Below are 21,194 nucleotides of genomic sequence, written 5' to 3'. Positions count from 1 at the left end.
TAAGAGTGGCCCTATAGGCTCATATCATGCTAAATCAGCAGGGGGTAGAACTCTGATAGGATTAGGAGGTGTGGCCTTAATTGAAAGAGGTGTGACACGAGGCTTTGAGGTTTCAGAAGTCCAAGCCTGCCTAGTGTCTCCCTCTCTCTGCCTGCTGAATGGGATGATGCTCTTAGCTACTGCTTCAGCAACTGCCTGCATGCCATCATGCTGCAGGCCATGATGATAATGGTGTAAGAGTTGCCTTGGTTGTGGTGTCTCTTCTCAGCAATAGAACAGTGACTAGGACACTCACGTAATCTGTCTTAGCTCTCACAGTTCCTGCCTTGCCCTTAGATTCCCAAGTAATCACCAGTCTTCTTCCCACCCCACCCCTAACCCCCAAGACAGGGTTTCTCTGTGTAGTCCTGGCTGTCCTGGTACTCTCTCTGTAGACCAGACTGTCCTGGAATTCACAGAGATCCACCTTCCTCTGCCTCCTAAGTGCTAGCATTAAAGGTGTGCACCACCACCAGCAGGCTTGTTTTCTGTTGCTGTAGATTAGTTCGCATTACCCAGAGGTTTATGTAAGTGAAATCATACAGGATATTTTATATCATTTCTTTCACTCAGCAAAATTGATTTTAAGTATTTGTCCATGTTGCTACTTTTGTAGCTAGGTAGGATTCTGTTGTATGACTATACCATGATTTATTACCCAGGTTGATCTTTTAAAAACTCAGGACTTCCTGAGTTTCTTGATGGTGGGGATTGCAGGTATGCTCTGCTACACCTGGCTGTACCTCATCCTCTTAATAGATGTGAGTTGTTTTCAGTTTGAAGCTCTTACAAACTACTTTAAACTTTCTGATACAAGTCTTTATATGACATCTTCTCTGAAGTGGGGTAGATCATACTATAGGTATATGTTATAACTTAAAATTTTTTCTAAAAGAACAAGTTTAAGATGGTATAATTTTGCTACATGAAAGTAGCTGTCCTGTGCATTTTCAAGTTGTTTTGCTAATACTTATTTGAAATCTTTTTCTGTACATATCTGTGAAGACAAAGCTATTCCAATTACTCACTCATTGAGGAATAGAAACATTGCTCAAAGTACAGAACATTTGCATGAACAGAATGGAGATGTTGAAGTTCGAAGAAGTTGTAGGATTAGAAGTCGTTACAGTACTGTGAACCAGTCTGTGCTGTTTGACAAGCTTATAACAAAGTAAGTGAAAATGCTTAAGATCAAAACTATGTATCTGAAACAAACTCTACTAGAGAAAGATTGTGAATTTTTACTATTACCACCACCACCACCACCCCCAACTATGTAGCTGGCTGACCTTGGACTCAGAGATCTGCCTGCCTGTGCCTCCTACTAGGACCAAAGGTGTGTGCCACCACCATGGCCTCCTCCCCCCCTTTCTGTCTCTAGATTTTAAGGATTGAATATCTATTTTGTGTATGCCAGGGAAGTGCACTACCATTGAGCTACACCCCTGACACTATCCTGAACATTGTAATCTATTTGATTTATGTGAAACATACAGGAGAATGGCTATTGGTAACCTTTATTCTCTATGTGTGTGTTTAAATTAATGGAAAGAAGTGTTTGAATATTTTACCAAGTAAGTCAGTGCTTCTTACTGAAATTTTTTTTTAAAGATTTATTTTTATTTATTATGTATACAGTATTCTGCCTGCATGTGTCGCTGCAGGCCAGAAGAGGGCACCAGATCTCATTACAAGTGGTTGTGAGCCACCATGTGGTTGCTGGGAATTGAACTCAGGACCTCTAGAAGAGCAGTCGGTGCTCTTAACCACTGAGCCATCTCTCCAGCCCACTGAAATATTTTTGTTAATATTTTTAAAGCACTGCTGAAGCTGTACTTCAAAAGATGGACGACATGAAAAAGATGCGTAGACAGCGAATGAAAAAACTTGAAGGCTTGGGAGTGTTTAATGAACCAGAAGAGGTAAAAATATTTTTCATTAGGTGGTGGGTGACTCAATCTCCCATTTAATGCATTCATTTATGGGTAGTAATTAATCATTTTGTCCAGCATTTTTTAGATTATTTATAAGTTACTACTAGAATTATAAATCTATAGTTATGTCTTCATTTTAAGAATAATTAAAGGGTTTTAATTTGGGTGTGAACATACACTAAATGTTAATGGCTTTTGTTTAAACATTTGTAGAGCAATCTTAGTATGTACACAAGAGGAAAACGAAAGGCTATTCAACAAGCTGATGAAGAAACAACTGATAACCAAGATGGCAGTGTGGGTTAGTTTGTTTTCAATCTTCTGTTTTCTGGCTTCAAATTTAAGCATTTTTAACTTACTAAGAAATAGCTTTCTTATTCAGTTTCTGTGACATTTATTGTAATTTGCAGTGGTTATAATTTAAGAGAGGTATAGACCAGGGAAAGTTCAAAACAGGATAGTGTGTTTTGTTAGAGAAAGTAACTGAAATCAACAGTGTTAAGGTAAAAAAAATTGGTTTGCTTGTATAATAAAACTATAGATAGTTTATCATATATCACTATATTTTAATTAAAATAACTAAAGTTATTAATTTATTCTTTTTTGTTGTGGTTTGGTTTTGGTTTGGTTTGGTTTTGGTTTTGGCTTTTTGAGACAGGATTTTTCTCTGTAACCCTGACTGTCCTGGAACTCACTCTGTAGACCAGACTGGCCTTAGACTCAAAGATCTTCCTGCTTCTGCCTCCAGAGTGCTGAGATTAAACTCACGCACCACCACCATCCAGCAATTCAAGTTAATTTTACTACTACATTTGAGATTAATAACTTATTTTTTTTCTTGATTTAAAACAGTTTTCAGAAATATATTTAAAAAATTGGTGGAAGCTATCTCACCCTTATCATAAATGTATTTGTTAGACTTATGTAATTCCCATAGCTAGAGAATTAAGTTTTAAAAGGCAAATTTTTGTTTCTGAGGGTATTAAATAAAACCTATCAGTATTCGACATTAACTTGAAAGTTTTAGGTAAAATTGGCTTATATTGAGATTTCTGAGAGCATTGTAAACTTTAATGTGGTATTTACGAGCAATATTTTTCAAACTTCTTGGCTTCCTTTTTTTGTTTTGTTTTTTGAGACAATGTCTCACTTTGTGCCTTGGCTGGCTTGGTACTTGCTGTGTAGACAAGGGTGGAGTGCCTCAAACTCAGACAGAACTGCTGGCCTCTGCCTCCTGAATACTGGAATTAAAGGCATGTGCTTCCACACCGAGCTTCTAAGTTTTAATTCTATAATTTTTACTTCAATTTTGAAAAAGTCTTAATGTTGAAATTCTTTCTATGAATAATAAAAAAGTAGATAAAGTTTTAAAAGATCCCTTTCGCTACCAACTCCTTGTGTTTAAAAAAAAATGTCAGCCTTTTGGTGAGTGTATTGGATGTATCTCTTTTTTAAAAATTTTTTTATTACGTTTATTTTGGGTGGAGGTGGTGAGTGTATGTGGAGTGGAGGTCAGAGGACAATTTGCAGGACTCGGTTCTCTGACTTTGTGGGTCCTGGGCATGGAGCTCAGTTTGTTAGTTTGGTGGCAGTTACCCTGACCTGTATATTAATTGTAGAGTCATCTGAAGAGGGTGAAGAGCAAGAGGATGATGAGGATGAGGATGGTGAAGATGAAGAAGATGATGAAGATGAAGATGATGAAGATGGAGAAGAAGATAATCAAAAACGATACTATCTTAGGCAGAGAAAAGCAACTGTGCACTACCAAGCACCTTTGGAAAGTAAGTACTACAAATGGTCTTTCAGGAGAAAGATTTGTAGGGGTGTGTGTGTGTGTGTGTGTGTGTGTGTGTGTGTGTGTGTGTGTGTATGTGCGCGCGCGCGCGCGCGTGTGCGTGCACGCCACAAGGCACATGGGGGTGCAATCAGTTATCTCAGCTGTGTGGGTCTTGGGGATCATACGTCATCAGTCTTTGTAACAAGTGCCCTTACCTGCTGATTCATTTCACCAGCCCTGGTTTGTTTGTTGTTGTTACCGATTCTAAATTAGATGTCAAAGGGTAGTTTATCCCATTGTCATTTATAAAGAGTTAAATGTTGCCTTGAACAAAACAAATAACTGAGCTATTTTGAGATTTTTGTCTTATCTTTTTAAATCTTCTGTTTATAAAGATAGGATGATTTCTGTTAACACCATACCTCAAAAAGCTCAACTTGTGAGCTTTTATGCTCAGGAAGACAATATCTGTTATACATGTATAATCATAATGATTGCATGTAGCTAGTGTGTATTTTAGTTGGTTGTCCTGTACATACTTTATACTTGTTTGTGTGCAGCACCTGCATGCAAGTGTTCATGAAGGCCAAAAGGGGTGTTGGACCCCTGTAATTGAAGTTACAGGTGGTGGTTATAAGTCTCTCAGTGTGGTTACTGAGAATGGAACTCAGGTCTTCTCAAAGCAAGTGCTCTTTACTGCTGAGCTGTCCCCAGCCCCCATTACATATTTTTAATATCAACCCTATAGATAAATGACATTAGTAAAATACTCTTTAGATGCTTACTAGCACTTTCATGGAAGGCAGCACATTTGTAAGTATTTAAAGGACAAAATTTTTTTTATATATATTTTATATTATGTATGCTCATTTCTTTTTCTAGAACCTCGACACCAAAGAAAGCCCAACATATTTTATAGTGGCCCAGCTTCTCCTGCAAGACCAAGATACCGATTATCTTCTACAGGACCAAGAAGTCCATATTGTAAACGAATGAACAGGTTAGGTTCTGAAATAGTGATTGATCTGTGATAACATAATTGGATATGTTATGACAAGATTCTAGAGTCTTTGGATTGAGTGTATTAGGATGGAATTCTAGAATTCCATACATGGGAGAGCTCTGCTCTGCATTTAGTGCTCTAGTTCCCTTGCTAGTGACCGTTTTTGATTTTGCTTTCATTAATAGAAAGTATTAGTAACTACTTGGTAAGAGAGTTTATTCCATTGTACCATATTAAATAATAGATGTACTTTGACTTAGTATATATTGTAGTTTAGGCTCTGTTAAGTATTTTACAAAGATTATTTCATTTAAATTTCACATTTAGATTGTAGTCTTTCTTTATATACTGCCACAAGCATAATCTCCCACCACGTTAAATATTCTAAGTTATATAACTTCTAGACTTGATCATGATACTGGCCACCTTTTTCTAGATGTTTTATAGTTTGTTTCTCTTATGTTTTAGAGGGAAAAAAAAGTTTTTTTTACTAGAGGATTTCTTTCTTTCTATGTCCCAACAGTTGTTTTCTTTTAGATTGAAGTTTACAGAGGTAACTTACACTTCTTTTCCCATCCTAGTAGTAATAAGGTTTTCTGATAAATTGGATAACCAAAGTTGGGACACTATTATGTGACTGGTAAATAGGAAAGACAAGAATGATACGGGTATGTGAAATAACTTGAAAATATTTTTTGGAAATATGACTGAAATCAAAGTTTTTCAGCTATTTAAACAATTCTCAGAGAATCTGTAAAGGATCTGGTCATGTACTGGTCATGGAAAACAGAAACTTTTAAGTGTTGAAGAGTCATTTCTTTTAGGAAAAATAAGTATACCTGTGTCCTTAGGCCTTCTTATTTGTCAGAATCAGAAGTAGACATTCTGAGGTTCTTCTTATATCATCCTGATTTTCAGTATTCTCATGAACTCTTTAGAGTGTTGTTAAAAGCTGGACCTAGTGGTTTGGTCCTCTAATCTCAGCTCGATATTGAGGCATGAAGACTGACAATGTAAGACCTGTCTGGGCTACAGAGCAAGTTCAAGGCTAGCCTAGTCAACTTAGCAAGACCATGTTTCTTTCTCTCTCTCTTTTCTTGGTGGGAGGGAGCCTGTCCTGGAACTCTCTCTAGATCAGGTTGGCCTCGAACTCACAGAGATCCACCACCTCCCTCTGCCTCCCAAGTGCTGGGATTAAAGGCATGCTCTACCACCTCCTGGCAAAGACTCTGTTTCCAAAAAATAAAAAAAAAGATACATTCTTCAAAGACATCCCTATTTCCTCAATCTAGGCTCCACCCCCTCCAAAGATTTATTTATTTATTTTGTGTGCAGCATGTATGACTGCAGGCCAGAAGAGGGTATCAGATCTCATCACAGATGGTTGTGAGCCACCATGTGGTTGCTGGGAATTGAACATCATTGACTTATTCTGATATTTTGAGCCAATTGAACCTCACTGACCCTGACTGTAAAATGAGCCTATTAATAATGTATGTTGTCCAGAATTTTAGTTAAGAATAAATGAGGGGGCTGGAGAGATGGCTCAGAGGTTAAGAGCACTGCTTGTTCTTCCAAAGGTCCTGAGTTCAATTCCCAGCAACCACATGGGGGCTCACAACCATCTGTAGTGAGATCTGGTGCCCTCTTCTGGCCTGCAGGGGTGTGTGCAGACAGAACACTGTATACATAATAAATAAATAAATCTTTAAAAAAAAAAAGAATAAATGAGAGGGTGGTTGCTGTGGGATGGTCTGTATGTCAAATTGCTCTGATTGGTCAATAAATAAAACACTGGTTGGCCAGTGGCCAGGCAGGAAGTAGGTGGGACAAGGAGAGAGGAGAATTCTGGGAAGTGGAAGGCTGACATAGAGAGACACTGCAGCCGCCACCATGACCAGCAGCATGTGAAGACGCCAGTAAGCCACCAGCCATGTGGCAAGGTATAGATTTATGGAAATGGTCAATTTAAGCTATAAGAACAGTTAGCAAGAAGCCTGCCACGGCCATACAGTTTGTAAGCAATGTAAGTCTCTGTGTTTACTTGGTTGGGTCTGAGTGGCTGTGGGACTGGCGGGTGACAAAGATTTGTCCTGACTGTGGGCAAGGCAGGAAAACTCTAGCTACAGGTGGTGGTGGTGCACGCCTTTAATCCCAGCACTTGGGAGGCAGAGGCAGGCGTATCTCTGTGAGTTCGAGGCCTGCCTGGTCTACAGAGTGAGATCCGGGACAGGCACCAAAACTACAGAGAAACCCTGTCTCGAAAGAAAAAAGAATAAATGAGAAGGCTGGTTGGTATATCTCAGTGGTAGCGCATTTGCTTAACACATGTAAGGCTCTGGGTTCAACACTCACTAGTTGGGGCAGTAGGTGGTAGGAAATAAATGTCATGTTGGGTATATGGGAAACAGTCAGTAATATAGACATTTCTTCAAATTGTGAAATGTGTCTTGATTCTATTACTATATAGTAAGTTTACACATAGTGGGAATATTTTAGAGTGTTGATGGTAATACTAAGTATGCAGGCTTGTACTAGGTAATTTTGGCTGCACGATGATCATAGAAATGATCTTGGGTATATAGATCAGTAGAGGGTTGTTTTCTCATTTATTCTGGCTTTACCAACCCTTACTCAAAACCCTAGAAACCATTTGTGTTTGAAATTTCAGATTTTATTTGGAGCTGTTTGCAAGGGATTTTTCATCCAACCATCTCCAGCTACCTGAGCCAGCACTGCGTAGTCAAAGATGTTAGCATTCCTCTTAAAATCTATGAACAATCATAGTGAGTGGTGTAGAGAACATAAATTGCTCTGTGCTATTTCAGGTCGCGTTTCCTTTGCTGAGTTCATAGAGGTTTATTTATTTGGTGTGTATGGGTGTTTTGCCTGAACCGGATATCTGTTCACCTTTTGTGCAATGCCTGTGGAAAACAGAGGGTGTCAGATCCCCTGGGACTTAGTTACAGACAGTTTTGAGCCACTATGTGAGCACTGAGAATTGACCCCAGGTCCTCTGGAAGAGCAACAAGTGCTCTTAACCTCTTAAGGCACTCCAGCCCAAGTTTTTTGTTGTGGTTGGTTGGTTAGTTGGTTGGTTAGTTGGTTGGTTTTTCGAGACAGGGTTTCTCTGTGTAGCTTTGTGGCTTTCCTGGAACTCACTCTGTAGCCCAGGCTGGCCTCGAACTCACAGAGATCTGCCTGCCTCTGCCTTCCGAGCCAGCCCAAGTTTTTAAAGATAAAGTCTAGATCTGGATTGTATAGATACTTTTTTGGTTTTTCGAGACAGGGTTTCTCTGTGTAGTTTTGGTGCCTGTCCTGGATCTTGCTCTGTAGACCAGGCTGACCTCTAACTCAGAGATCCGCCTTGCTCTGCCTCCCAAGTTCTGGGACTAAAGGCATGAGCCCCTGCTGCCCATCTGTATAGATACTTTTATAAAAGATTGTGAACCTTTTGTGTCTTTGAAAATATGTGCTTAGTGATTATATTCTAACTCAAGAGAACATTGTAGTTCCTAAGCCAATAGAATCATTAAAGTTTTCTCAGCCATATTTTCTTTGTTATTGTTTTTCTTTCTGTGAGTTTTTGCAACTGTCCAAAGGCATTCTTCCTGTGTATTTGTAGTCTTGACCCATTGTTATTGACTCAGAACTTAATCACATTCTTAATGTTTTGTAAGTAACTGGAGTTTCATACTATGCTTAACAGTTGATAAAGTTGACAATGCACTATAAATAAAAGGTCACCTTAATTCTTTTTTTGTTTTTTATGTTTTGAAGACAGGGTCTCACTGTGTGGTTCTGATTGTCCTGGAACTCACTATGTAGACCAGGCTGGCCTTGAACTCACAAATATCAGCCTTCCTCTGTCTCCCAAGTACCTGGGTTAAAGGTGTGCTCCACTATGCCTGACACCATCTTATTCTTTTATTTCTCAGGGCTTCATGTGAGAAAAGTAAATATCCTACTACTAAGGTATACTCTTAGACCTCACAGCATTTAAAAACATTTAGTATGTTTATTTAGTATGTGCCAGTATATGTTTATGCACATATGAAGGTCAGAACAATTTGAGGAAGTCATTTCTCTCATTTTATGAGTCCCAGGAATTAAAACTCAGGGAGTCAGCCTTGGTGATGGGCACCCTTACACAGTGCGCAATCTTATTTACCCTTCTTTCTTGGTAGCTTTTTCTTTCATTACAGATTATCTTTCCTTAAAAAAAAAAATTACTTGTCATTTCAAAAACAGGTAATTTCTCATGTAAAACTTTATATAATATTGAATATGCATGTTCAGCCAGGCATGTTGCCACATGCCTTTACTCCCAGCACTTGGGAAACATAGGCAGGTTGATCTCTGCCTTTCTGGTCCACCTGGTCCACATAGTGAGCTTCATCTCAGGACTACACAGAGACCCTGTCTCAAGACTTAAAAAGTCACTGTCTACATTATGTTTAATCTTAATGAGCATTTGACAGTCAGCTCTAACAACTTCTTGTTTTTCTTCCCTTTCTCTTGGCTGTATCTTTTACCTCTTAAAGATTCAGCCAACAAAGCTTACTTCATTGTTTTAGAAGAATATGTTGTTTATATGTCTTTTTAGATCATTAGATATTTCTGATCCTTATGTCCTCTGCCCTTTTTCTGTTTCCCTCATCATGATTTCCATCTCTCTGTTTAGGCGAAGGCATGCAATCCACAGTAGTGACTCTACTTCCTCTTCCTCTTCTGAAGATGAGCACTTCGAGAGGAGAAGAAAAAGGAACCGAAATAGAGCTATTAACAGGTGAGCTCTGACCCTGGTGTGGTGGCTCACACCTTTAATTTCAGCACTTTGGGGCTTAAGAGTTCTAGGGCCAGCCTGGGCTATGTGGTAAGCAAACAAAAAATTGGGGGGAGAAGAGGTGTGATAGATGAGTTTTAAAACTACCAAATACATTTTGAAAATAATTTTTCCTTACAATTATGCTTTTATCATTGGCGGGACACCTGCCTGCCCTGGTGTGCCTGTGGAGGCCAAAGGAGTTGACTTAGTTGGTTTCTCCTTCCACTTGTGTGGGTTCCAGAAATTAAACACAAGTTGTCAGGCTTGACATAACTCATAAGCCATGTTGCCAGTCCTCAGACACCTTTTTATGGGTGATGAGAAAGAACAATAAGTTAGGAATAAGTACAGTTTAGCTGATTAAAGGGTTGCACCAGAGATTAACACAAAGCAAACTTTTGCCTTACTAGAAATCTCTGTAGTTAAAACAAATGGTAGGCTAGAACATGCGACTATAGTTTTTTCTGGACCAGTCTATTAAGCTTTTTTATTTTTTTGCCCCAAAAGCACAAATTCACATTTACTTACATTCTTTTTATAAGTTTAAATATTAGTTTAAATCTGTGAGGGTACAGCACCACACAGAAGCTGTGTCCACTGGCCTTTGCAAGAAGGTTGCTTCAGTTTTGGCAGGAATCATGCCACTGTGTTTACATAAGCCCAAGTTACCTTACCCAAGATTTGACTCCAGGACTCGCTGTGTTTTTTGCTTTATACACATTAGCACATCTCTTGCCTAAGTAGAAATTCAGTTTCATCTCAGGCATAAACACCTTCAATTTTAAAAAGAGCCATGTGTTCTTTTTGGTTCTGGAGCCCTTGCTTACAGCCAACCAAAATGGTCTTGTACCACAGCCCTTTAGAAGTCATGTTCCTAGCATGCCTCTACAGACACCAAGATGGTAAAGGGGATTGTAATAGACTTTATTTAATGTTGGCTTGGTGAACATTGGCTTGAGGGAATGACTTTTTTTTTTTTCATTTTAAATGTATTTTTTTTAACTTATTGGAAAATTCTACATTGAAATTGAAATATTTGATTATTTTCAATTGTAGTTTAAGTCCACATGCTAGCCAATTCAAGATTGTTCTCATAGCTAGGTGGGTAGGAATGAATACAATATTGGACTCTAATAATAAAGTATTTTCAGAGCAGAAAATAATGTTTGAAACAGGAAGGTTGGGTTAGTTGGTTGATTGTTGGTTGTTTATTGTTCTTGAGACAAGGCCTGACATAGCTCAGACTGGTGTAGAACTTGCTCTGTGTAGTTTAGGATCTTGAACCCCTGGTTTTCCAAGTGCTGGGATTGCAGGCACCTACCACCAAGCCCTGTAGCAACCCCGTGATGGCTCACAAGTGGTCTGTTACTCCAGTTCCATGTGTTCATTAGAATCTGAAGGTTGACACTGGGTGTGTTGCCTAGTCACTCTCCACTTTGAGGCAGCGTCTCTCACTGAACTGGGGCTCAGTCGTGGGACTAGTCTGGCTAACTATCTAGCCCCAGGATTCCTTATCTCTACTTCTAGGACCCCAAGATTACATTTGTCCTGCTATTTCTACCCAGATTTTATGTATTTGGGAGATTGCTAGCTCTTGTCCTCCACATTGGCAGCAAGCACTTTACCCCACTGAGCCATTTCCCCTAACCCCAAACCTGTTTGTTAGTTAGTTAGTTAGTTAGTTAGTTAGTTAGTTAGTTTTCGAGACAGGGTTTCTCTGTGTAGCTTTTGGTGCCTGTCCTGGAACTCGCTCTGTAGCCCAGGCTGGCCTCGAACTCACAGAGATCCGCCTGGCTCTGCCTCCCGAGTGCTGGGACTAAAGATGTGGGCCACCAACGCCCGGCCAAACATTTTTTAATAAGAAAAATAATATTGTAATATAGAATTTAGGGAGGAGGGTGATTTGATGTGTGTCTTTATATATTTGTGTGTATGCACGCACACATGAGTTTTTTTTAAATAGGTGCCTTCCACTAAATTTTCGGAAAGATGAAATAAGAGGGATTTATAAAGACCGAATGAAAATTGGAGCAAACCTTGCTGATGTTGATCCAATGCAGCTAGATTCTTCAGTGAGTATTTTAAAGATTGCGCTTTACCTCAAGTGTAATTTCGTTCACTTTACTTTTGTTCTAAGTTAAAAGAAAAAAACTGATTTTTTTTTTTTTATCGGAAACTTAAATCTTTGTATACATTTTAAAAACAAAAATCTTTGGGGAGTTGGAGAGATGGCTCAGCCTTTAGAGCATTGTTGCTCTTGCAGAGGACCTGAATTTGATTCCCAGAATCCACATGGTGACTCATAGAAAATAAACATTAAAAAAAAAAAATCTTGGGAATACTATAAGTCTTAATCAGTTGATTGTGGGATAATGTTATGAAGATATAGGGCGGTGTTTTAATTTTAACTCAGACCTGTGTCCTGTTTCATTCCAGGTACGATTTGATAGTGTTGGTGGCCTCTCCAGTCATATTGCAGCACTAAAAGAGATGGTAGTCTTTCCCTTACTTTATCCAGAAGTCTTTGAAAAGTTTAAAATTCAACCCCCAAGGTAACCTAAATCTGTCTTTACTGTAGCCGTAATGTGTGCTGTGCTGCTGTTGCCTCTCTGGCTTCTTAGAGCTTTACATTTTTACTTAAATTATGTATGTGTAAGAGATGTGTGTGAGCGAGTGGGTGTGTGGGTGCGGATGCACGTGCAAGCGTGTGGAGGCCGGAGGCAGGTGTCAGGTGTCTGCTGTCATACTTGCCACCTTATTCTCTTGAGACTACCTCTCACTGAATCTGAAGCTAGGAGCTAGGCTGCCAGCCAGAAGCTCCAGCAGTCCTTGTACCCATCCCCCACAGCGCTGGAATTGCAGGTGTACACAGAACCACAACCAGCTTTTGCATGTGTTCTGCGGATTTGAACTAAGATGCTCAAGCTTATGTAGCCAGTGCTTTTACTTGCTAAGCCATTCCCCCTGTCCTCTTAAACTTTTTGCTGACTAACTCCTTTTAAAGTGCTAGTTGCTGGTTCCTTTATTAACATTATTCTCTATTTATGTGCATGTGTGAGTGTGTGCCACCTGTGTGGGGTGTCTGTGGAGGCTAGAAGTCATTCAGTCACGAGCTGGAGTTACAGACTGGTTGTGATCCACCAGGCTTGGATGCTGGGAACCAAACTCTGGTATTCTGGAAGAGCATCAAGTGCTCTTAATCACAAGCCTGGCAACCTAAGTTTGATCCCTAAAACCATTGTAAAGGTGGAAGGAGAGAACCAGCTCCATAGTTATCCTCTTCTCACACATGTAATTACTAGTAATTTTGTAAGCCAATACACACCAGTTTTCTGTATATTCCTCCTTGAAATACTATCCCCTCCACATAAAAATCAAGAGAGAATTATATGATTGTATTGTATAATTACATATGCAAGGTAATGTAATATACATATGTGAATGATCTAGTAGTGAAGGACAATGTTTCAAATAAAGGGATTTATTTAGTTTCTGTATTAATTATATTGTATTGGTATTAACTTCCAGAGTTTAAACCTATACTTTGTATAATGAAACTATTTCAGTGGTTTAATATTTTTAATTAACTAATTAAAGTGGTTATGAAATTGGTTCTTAATTTTTGTTTCAGTATCTACCCTTTAATACTAAAAATGTTGAACATGTTTTACAGAGGTTGTTTGTTTTATGGTCCACCTGGAACTGGAAAAACCTTGGTTGCTAGAGCACTTGCCAATGAGTGCAGTCAAGGGGATAAAAGAGTGGCCTTTTTCATGAGGAAAGGTGCTGATTGTCTGAGTAAATGGGTTGGAGAATCTGAAAGGCAGCTACGATTGCTATTTGATCAGGTATGATATTAAAATTTACCTATACAGATTTTAATCTGCAGATTCAAATGTATAAGGATAATTTAATTTTATTTTTTTTAAATGGATGAAGGTTTATTTGGGCTTACGGTTCTCAAGGGATAAGAGTCCATCATGGTGGGGAGGCACAGCAGCAGGTGGCAGGCAAGGTGGCAGAGACAGGAAGCTGGGAGTTCACATCTTGAAAATTCTCTCTTGGACTGATCCCACTCCTTGTATGCAGTACACAGCTCTGATTATTTTTTTTTTAAGTTTGGCATTTTATTGAGTAATATTTTTCTATTTAACACTGTCCTCTATTATATGTTTCCATGGTCAATAATGAAATTTTTCTCTGTGTCCAGTAACTATACTACTGGAATATTTTGGCTGTTTTCAGTTGAAAATGCAAATAAAATTATGTTAATATAATGGATGTATGTATGTATAGTTCTAAAAACAGTTTTTGGAATTTATATTTGTCTTATAAGTAATTATAAATGGCAAATTGTGGTAAGCAAGGTTGAATGAAAATAGATTGAAAAGGTATATATTCCAATTTATAAACTATATTCATAACAAATTTGAATGAAAATAGATTGAAATGCTTTGTATTAAATCTGTTTGAAGCTCTTTGTGATAACTCAGGACTGCTGAACCCTCTTTCAGGCTTATCAAATGCGCCCAGCAATTATTTTCTTTGATGAAATCGATGGTCTGGCTCCAGTACGATCTAGCAGGCAAGATCAGATTCACAGGTAAAACTTGATTGAGTTGTGTTGATGTTATACAAAGATAAGTATTAAATGGTGAAAGAAACCCAAATACATATATGTATGTTTTAGAAAGTGGACTTGTTCTGAGAATCAGGTTACTATCAGTAGTTTTAAGATCTTGGTTACAGAAGATTTAACTTATGATCCAAACATATATTCACAGGCCATTGATCAGAACAAGGCTGTGGTATAGAATGTGGCTGACATAACCAGTTATCTGTAGTTCTAGCTTGTCTATAACTGAGACCTAAGAATTAGTTTTTTCTTTCTCAAGTTTTATGCTCGATATTTAAATATATCTTAAATGTTGCCAACTAATTCTTTTTTTTTTTTTTTTTTTTTTTTTTTTTTTGGTTTTTCGAGACAGGGTTTCTCTGTGTAGCTTTGCACCTTTCCTGGAACTCACTTGGTAGCCCAGGCTGGCCTTGAACTCACAGAGATCCGCCTGGCTCTGCCTCCCGAGTGCTGGGATTAAAGGCGTGCGCCACCACCGCCCGGCAACCAACTAATTCTTCTAGAGTGATTCTACTGGTTTAAGATAAGAATACCAAACCTCATTTTAAAGATAAGGAAAAAAACTGAGCTGCACATGGTAGTGTACACCTTTAATCCCAGCACTCAAGAGGCACAGACAGGTGGATCTCTGATTTCGAGGCCAGCCTGGTCTGCAGAGTGAGTTCCAGGACAGCCAGGGCTACTGGGGTCTCGGTATTGGTTTACAAGAGAATATGAAAAATAAAAGACTAGTTGAAATGACCCCATCAGCAAGCAGTCAGCCCAATCCAGAACATAGGAAGCAAATTTTAGGTCACAAATGACTTTATTTTTCAACAAATAAATGGTGTGGAGGAGGAGAATGTACAGTGGGAACTATTATGTATGGATTTGAGGTACAGATGAGGTGTGTGGATCTTACAGATCTTATGTTGAACAAGTCAAGCATGAAATATTCTTTTAGGGGTTTGGGGTATAGCTCATCGATGTGGAGCTTGCCTAACATTCACAAGGTAAGAGGCTTGATTCTCACTATAGCGAAAGATGTGGGGGAACTGAAAAATATTGGGTATTAGATAATACAGGAGTATTGTTACTCACTTTGGGGTAAAGTGGAAGTTACTTTCATGAAGTACTTAAATGGAATGATGTGTCAGAGGCTGTACTTATCCTTTTAGGAGATACTACCACTGAGCTACACCAACAGCTTCCTATGCTTTTCAATAATCAATTCCTTGTTAGAACCAAGTCATTATCTGTATTGATGCTTTAAACTGTCTTGAATATCAAATTATCTGGATTTTGTTTTTCTTTGGGGGAGGGTTTGAGACCTGGTTTCTCTGTTTAACAGTCTAGGCTGTCCTAGAACTCGCTCTGTAGACCAGGCTGGCCTCAAACTCACAGAGACTGGCCTGCCTCTGCCTCCTGAGTGTTAGAATTAAAGGCATGTGCTACCACCACCCAAATGATTGATGATTATTTTAAATAATTTTCAAGTGTTTCATGTATATTGTGTGTATGTGTCTATGTACATGTGTGTATGTATAGTCTACTTGGTTTGCCAATGTACATGTGAGTATGTTTTATAATTTTTAGGTAATTTGTCCTCTATAAAAGTACTAATTTTTTTTCATGTTATAGTGTTTGATTTGGAACTTTCAAGTTTCCCTGTGATATATGCTGTATAAATTACATCTGGGGTCCATTTGTGGCTCTGAAGATTATTTATATTGTCAGTTTATTTCAGTCCCACCCCGACCCCCACACCCCCCACCCCCAACCCCCGGTCCTGGGGATTGAACACAGCCTTGCACATATTTGGTAAACACTGCACACCTGAACAGCGCACACACCATCCCTTGATTTCAGTGTATTTGTTTTTATTTTTAAAATTGGTGTATATGAGCACATGGGTGCTTGTGTGCACTCATGTTGAGTTATTCCTCTTTCACTTTCCATTTCACAGTTTTTGTATTTTGTTTTGAGTGTTTGCACGTGTGTGCTCAAGTAAGTGCATGTGTGTAGACAAGCTGTTTGGGGATGCATATGGAAGTTTGAAGTTAATGTTGCAAATCATCTTGAATGCTCTTTCACCTTATTTATTGAAGCAAGGTCATTTTAACCTAGACCTCACCAGTTTGGCTAGTTACTAACCAATTTGTGGAGATCTCATGTCTTAACCTTATGAGACAGAAATTACAGGCAAGTTTGCCACACTCAGCTTGGCAATTAAGTGTGTTCTGGGGATCTAAACTCCAACTTTGTTCTTGCAAAGCAAGCACTTTAACTACTGAGCCATCTCCTCACCCCACATTAGTTTTGAGACAGGTCCTCTCACTGAACCTGAAGCTCACTGCTTGGTTAGGCTGACTGGTGAGCCAGTGAACTTTGGTGATTTACTTGTCTTTTGCTTCACCATGCTGAGGTAGTAAACATACTCAGTGGTACCTGGCTTTTATATGGGTGCTGGAGAATTGGAACTCAGATCCTCTTTCTCAGCAAGGGTTCTTAACCCCTTGAGCCATCTCTCCAGTTTCCCTGTTGTGGTACTTTCTCCCCAGGGTACTCCTGAGGAGTGAGGGATAAGAGATTTAGATAGAAGGATAGAGGGGAGAGAAACAGATAGAAACACAGAAGAGCCTCAGGAGGGCCTGGATCCTTATCCACTGGTCCCTTCTGTCTCTTCTAATGGCCTTTTTTTTTTTTTTTAAATTAAGGAACGCCAAGGGGCAGGGCAAAAGACCTCTCCTTGCTAGATCAAAGCATACCACACATCCAAGTGCAGACCCCTTCCGAATACCTGGTAACCCACACATGGTCAAGCAGTCCTCTAGTGCAGCTCTGCTGGGTAAAGCAAGCTCAGATCTCACTAGGAAACCTTTGTGGACCTCCACACCCTGTGTTTTGATTCTTTTTCCATTGAAAAATAGCTAGGTTCTATAAGAAAATTCATTTGCACGTTTATACATTAAACCTTTTCAAAAAAATATTACTGAGTGATGATAGACTCTTTGTTCATAGTACTACTAATTTATTTTCTTATTTTTATGTTTAGTTCTATTGTTTCAACACTGTTAGCTCTTATGGATGGTTTGGACAGCAGAGGAGAAATTGTGGTCATTGGTGCTACGAACAGACTAGATTCCATAGACCCTGCTTTACGAAGGCCTGGTCGATTTGACAGAGAATTCCTTTTCAGTCTACCTGATAAAGATGTAAGGAAATTTTAAATACTTTTTATTTTTAACAGTTTTGTACAATTACATCCCTTTATATGGCAGGGGTAGGGGGATAGGCAGGGAGTGTTTGTGCCACAGTGCAGGTGTAGAGGTCAGAAAACAACTTAGAGTCAGTTTTCTCCCTGTGCTTTGTGGGTCTGGTGGGTAGAACTCAGCTCATCAAGTTTGATTACAAGTGCCTTGATCCACTGAGCTGTTTTCCACTCCCAATAACAAGTTCTGATAGAATAAGAAGTTGAAGACTTTAGTTTTTGTATCACGATTGTTCAAAATAAGTCAATAGAGGTAATCTATTTAAGCATGTCTCCCTCCCCAACTGCTCTTAAAATTGTTATAAATAATTTTATAATATAATAAAATTGATATTGTATATCCTTGATGTTGTCAGTTAAACTTCAGTAGCTTAATGAGTCCCTAGCCAGCCTGTTAGCTTTGTCTTCTTCCTGAACACCATTGTACTGCAGTTAGGCTAAAGGCACTTAATGTAATGCTTTTGAGAAGTATGTAATAAAATATGAATAGAGCTGGCTGGAGGGATGGCTCAAGGTTAAGAGTGCTTACTTACATCTTTGTCAGAGGACCCAAGTTAGGTCCCCAGCACCCACATCAGGTAGCTCGGGACCACCTGTAACTCCAGCTGGGGAATCCAACACCCTCTTCTTGAATCCAAAAGCAGCTATACTCAGGTGCACATACCTACTCACAGATATAATTAAATTAAAAAATATGTATTAACAATGAAACTGAGTAGAGCTGTCAGTACTCTTAATTCTTAATGTACTCCAGGATGAACATACTTCTTAATTTTTAAATTTACTTAAAGTGATGAATATAACTTGGGCACATTAAATGGAAATCTGCTTAATTTTGTTAAATGCCTACAGGTGCATCTTTCTCCTCGTTTTCATGGCCTCATACTTCTATTTATATTAAGTTTTGGTTACTTTGAAATTTTAAATAATTAAAAGTAATTTAAATTGAAGCATTTCTTATTGGAGTAACTTGATTATAGATGTAAAAAATTAAAATTGAAGGTTTTATTCCACCACCACCACTCCCCCCACAGGCTCGAAAAGAGATTCTGAAGATTCATACAAGAGATTGGAATCCAAAACCACTGGACATATTCTTAGAAGAACTAGCAGAAAACTGTGTTGGTAAATATTGTTTTGAACACAGGTGAAAAATGCTGTGTTCATTTCAAAGATGAAGCAAGTTGGGTCTTGCCTTAAAGTTTAGATTTAAAAGGCTGGTGAGATGGCCTAGTGGATAAAGTTGCTTGCAGCTCAAGCCTGGTGACCTGGGTTCAGTCCCTGGAGCACACCTGAAGATGGGAGAGAATAACTTGGCTCCACAAAGTTATCCTCTGACCTCTACATATCCATATTCACACGCAACAAAGCAACAGGTTTAGCTAGATGCTGGTTCACACACATGCAGTGATAGCAGTGGGAGATGAAGGTATACTGCAAGTTTATGGTCATCCTTGACTGCAAGGAAGGAAGGAAGCTGATCTGTAGAGAGCATGGTTCATTTGTTTTTATCTCCTTTGTGGCATGTGTTAACCTCCAAGATCCTAGACATTAAAGTACAGATAGTTGTCCAAGTGTAGCAACATAGCCCTGTATCCCTAGCACTTGGGAGACTGAGGCAAGGTTGGCTTGAGTTTAAGGCCATCTTAAGTATAGTGAGTGTCAGGTCAGCTATGTGTATGTAATGGTACTTTGTCTCAAAAAATTAAAATATAAAGATGAGAAAATTGAGGGCTAGAGAAATAGCTCAGTTGGTACAAGTACATACTGCTCTTTCAGAGGTCTCTAGTTTTATTTCCAGAACCTTAGTCAGGTGGCTCACTCTATAGCTCCAGCTCCAAGGAATATAACACCCCTTTCTGGCCTCCATGGGCATCTGCACTCATATAAATGCACACACCTTCCACATAATTAAATAGATATATTAAAATAAATCTTTTTAAAAATGAACCAATTGATCATTGAAGGAATTTGAAAGCAAATTAGACATGAAAATAGTGACAGCCCTGTGAATTAGACAGTATTGTTATTTGACAGGTGAAGAATCCCCTGCAGAGCATAAGTGAGTCTTGAAAGATCACACAGTAAATGACAAACTAGAATCTGAGCTTCCTCTGATTTTGGCCAGATGTGGTGGCACACATCTTTAATCCCATCATTCCCGATGCAAAGGCAGGTAGATCTCTGTGAGTTTGAGGCCAGCTTGGTCCTACATGGAGAGTTCAGACCAACCAGAACTACAGTGAGATCCTGTCTCAAAACAAACAAAGAAAAACAACAGAATTCTTGCTTTTAACCTTTATCCCATACTTAGTGCTTGCATGTTTCATTCACAAGTTACTAATATGGTGAAGCCATTTAAGTTCACTTTATAGAAATTTTAGTTCCTTGTAAATATTTTACTAATATAAGACTTAATTTTTAAATTTTTCTTGAGAGTTTTGCTTTTTTTCCCCCTGCTTGGTTGATTGGGATAGGATACTGTGGTGCAGATATTAAGTCAATATGTGCCGAAGCTGCTTTATGTGCCCTGCGTCGACGGTACCCACAGATCTATACCACCAGTGAGAAGCTACAGTTGGACCTCTCTTCAATTAATATCTCAGCTAAGGATTTTGAGACTGCTATGCAGAAGATAATACCAGCTTCCCAGAGAGCTGTGACATCACCTGGACAGGCACTGTCTGCCATTGTGAAACCACTGCTGCAAAATACTGTTCATATGATCTTAGAAGCCTTACAGAAAGTATTTCCACATGTAGAAGTTGGAACCAGCAAACCTTTAAATTCAGGTATAAAACTTGATTGACCATTGAAAGAAAGAAAGTATGACAAAGAAATATTACTAATGGACATTATTATTATTATTATTATTATTATTATTATTATTATTTTGTAGATGTTTCTTGCCCTTTGCTAGAAAGTGATTTGGCATACAGTGATGATGATATACCATCGGTGTATGAAAATGGACTTTCTCAAAAACCCTTTAATCAGGCAAAAGAAAATTTAAATTTTCTTCATTTAAATAGGTATGTTCTCTCTGCAAATGAATGTTTTGGTATGTAAATTTCATAAAAATAAGTGAAATTTGTTTGACAAGGTAAAAAATGCTAGCCAATCAGCTTTTTATTTAAGTTAAAATCAGAGCTAGCAAGAGGGTTCAGTTGGTTAAGTGCTTGCATTTTGAACATGAAAACCTACTGTAGAGAATGGTGGTGTGTCCTTGTAATTCCAGTACTGGGGAGCCAGGATCCCTGGGACTCACTAGCCACCTAGGTTAACCTAATTGCTGAACTCCAAACCAGTAAGAGAGAGACTCAGTCTCACTGGAGGTAGTTAGTGTTCCTGAGGATGGCACCTGAGGGTGTCCTCTAGCCTGCACCACGCATGTGCACACATTAAAGAATATCAAAATTTGATAGATGATGAAGAGATGGCTAAGCAGTTAAGAGCACTGGCTGCCCTTCCAGAGGACCTAGGTTCAATTCCCAGCACTCACATAGCAGCTCATAACCATCTGTAATTCCAGTTCCAGGGGACACAACATCTTCTGGCCTCCACTGTATCCAAGTGGTGCAAACATGCATTCAGTACTCATGCACATAAATTTTTTTAAATAACAAATTTTGACTAGGTGTGTTGGCATACACCTTTAATCCCACGCTTGGGAGACAGGGTTAGATGGATTTCTTAATAGTTTGAGTCCAGCTTCATCTGTATT

General features: G+C 38.8%; 1 protein-coding gene across 1 annotated transcript in view; it reads left to right on the top strand.

Annotated features, from left to right (window-relative positions):
* Atad2 (ATPase family AAA domain containing 2) overlaps nucleotides 1–21,194 on the top strand; it is a 47,390-nt gene that overhangs the window by 9,721 nt on the left and 16,475 nt on the right. Inside the window, exons 4-17 of the mRNA XM_028871889.2 lie at nucleotides 1,045–1,210; nucleotides 1,859–1,961; nucleotides 2,187–2,274; nucleotides 3,593–3,757; nucleotides 4,636–4,753; nucleotides 9,441–9,545; nucleotides 11,548–11,656; nucleotides 12,021–12,136; nucleotides 13,258–13,432; nucleotides 14,099–14,187; nucleotides 17,255–17,414; nucleotides 18,505–18,595; nucleotides 19,948–20,262; nucleotides 20,370–20,502. Of these exons, the coding sequence (XP_028727722.1) occupies nucleotides 1,045–1,210; nucleotides 1,859–1,961; nucleotides 2,187–2,274; nucleotides 3,593–3,757; nucleotides 4,636–4,753; nucleotides 9,441–9,545; nucleotides 11,548–11,656; nucleotides 12,021–12,136; nucleotides 13,258–13,432; nucleotides 14,099–14,187; nucleotides 17,255–17,414; nucleotides 18,505–18,595; nucleotides 19,948–20,262; nucleotides 20,370–20,502 (1,933 nt within the window). The remainder of the gene's footprint in view (nucleotides 1–1,044; nucleotides 1,211–1,858; nucleotides 1,962–2,186; nucleotides 2,275–3,592; nucleotides 3,758–4,635; nucleotides 4,754–9,440; nucleotides 9,546–11,547; nucleotides 11,657–12,020; nucleotides 12,137–13,257; nucleotides 13,433–14,098; nucleotides 14,188–17,254; nucleotides 17,415–18,504; nucleotides 18,596–19,947; nucleotides 20,263–20,369; nucleotides 20,503–21,194) is intronic.

Source organism: Peromyscus leucopus, chromosome 20 (assembly GCF_004664715.2).
Source record: "Peromyscus leucopus breed LL Stock chromosome 20, UCI_PerLeu_2.1, whole genome shotgun sequence".
NCBI classification, from domain to species: Eukaryota; Metazoa; Chordata; class Mammalia; order Rodentia; family Cricetidae; genus Peromyscus; species Peromyscus leucopus.
Note: the sequence above shows the minus strand (reverse complement) of the source record. Positions and strands in the feature narration are given on the sequence as shown.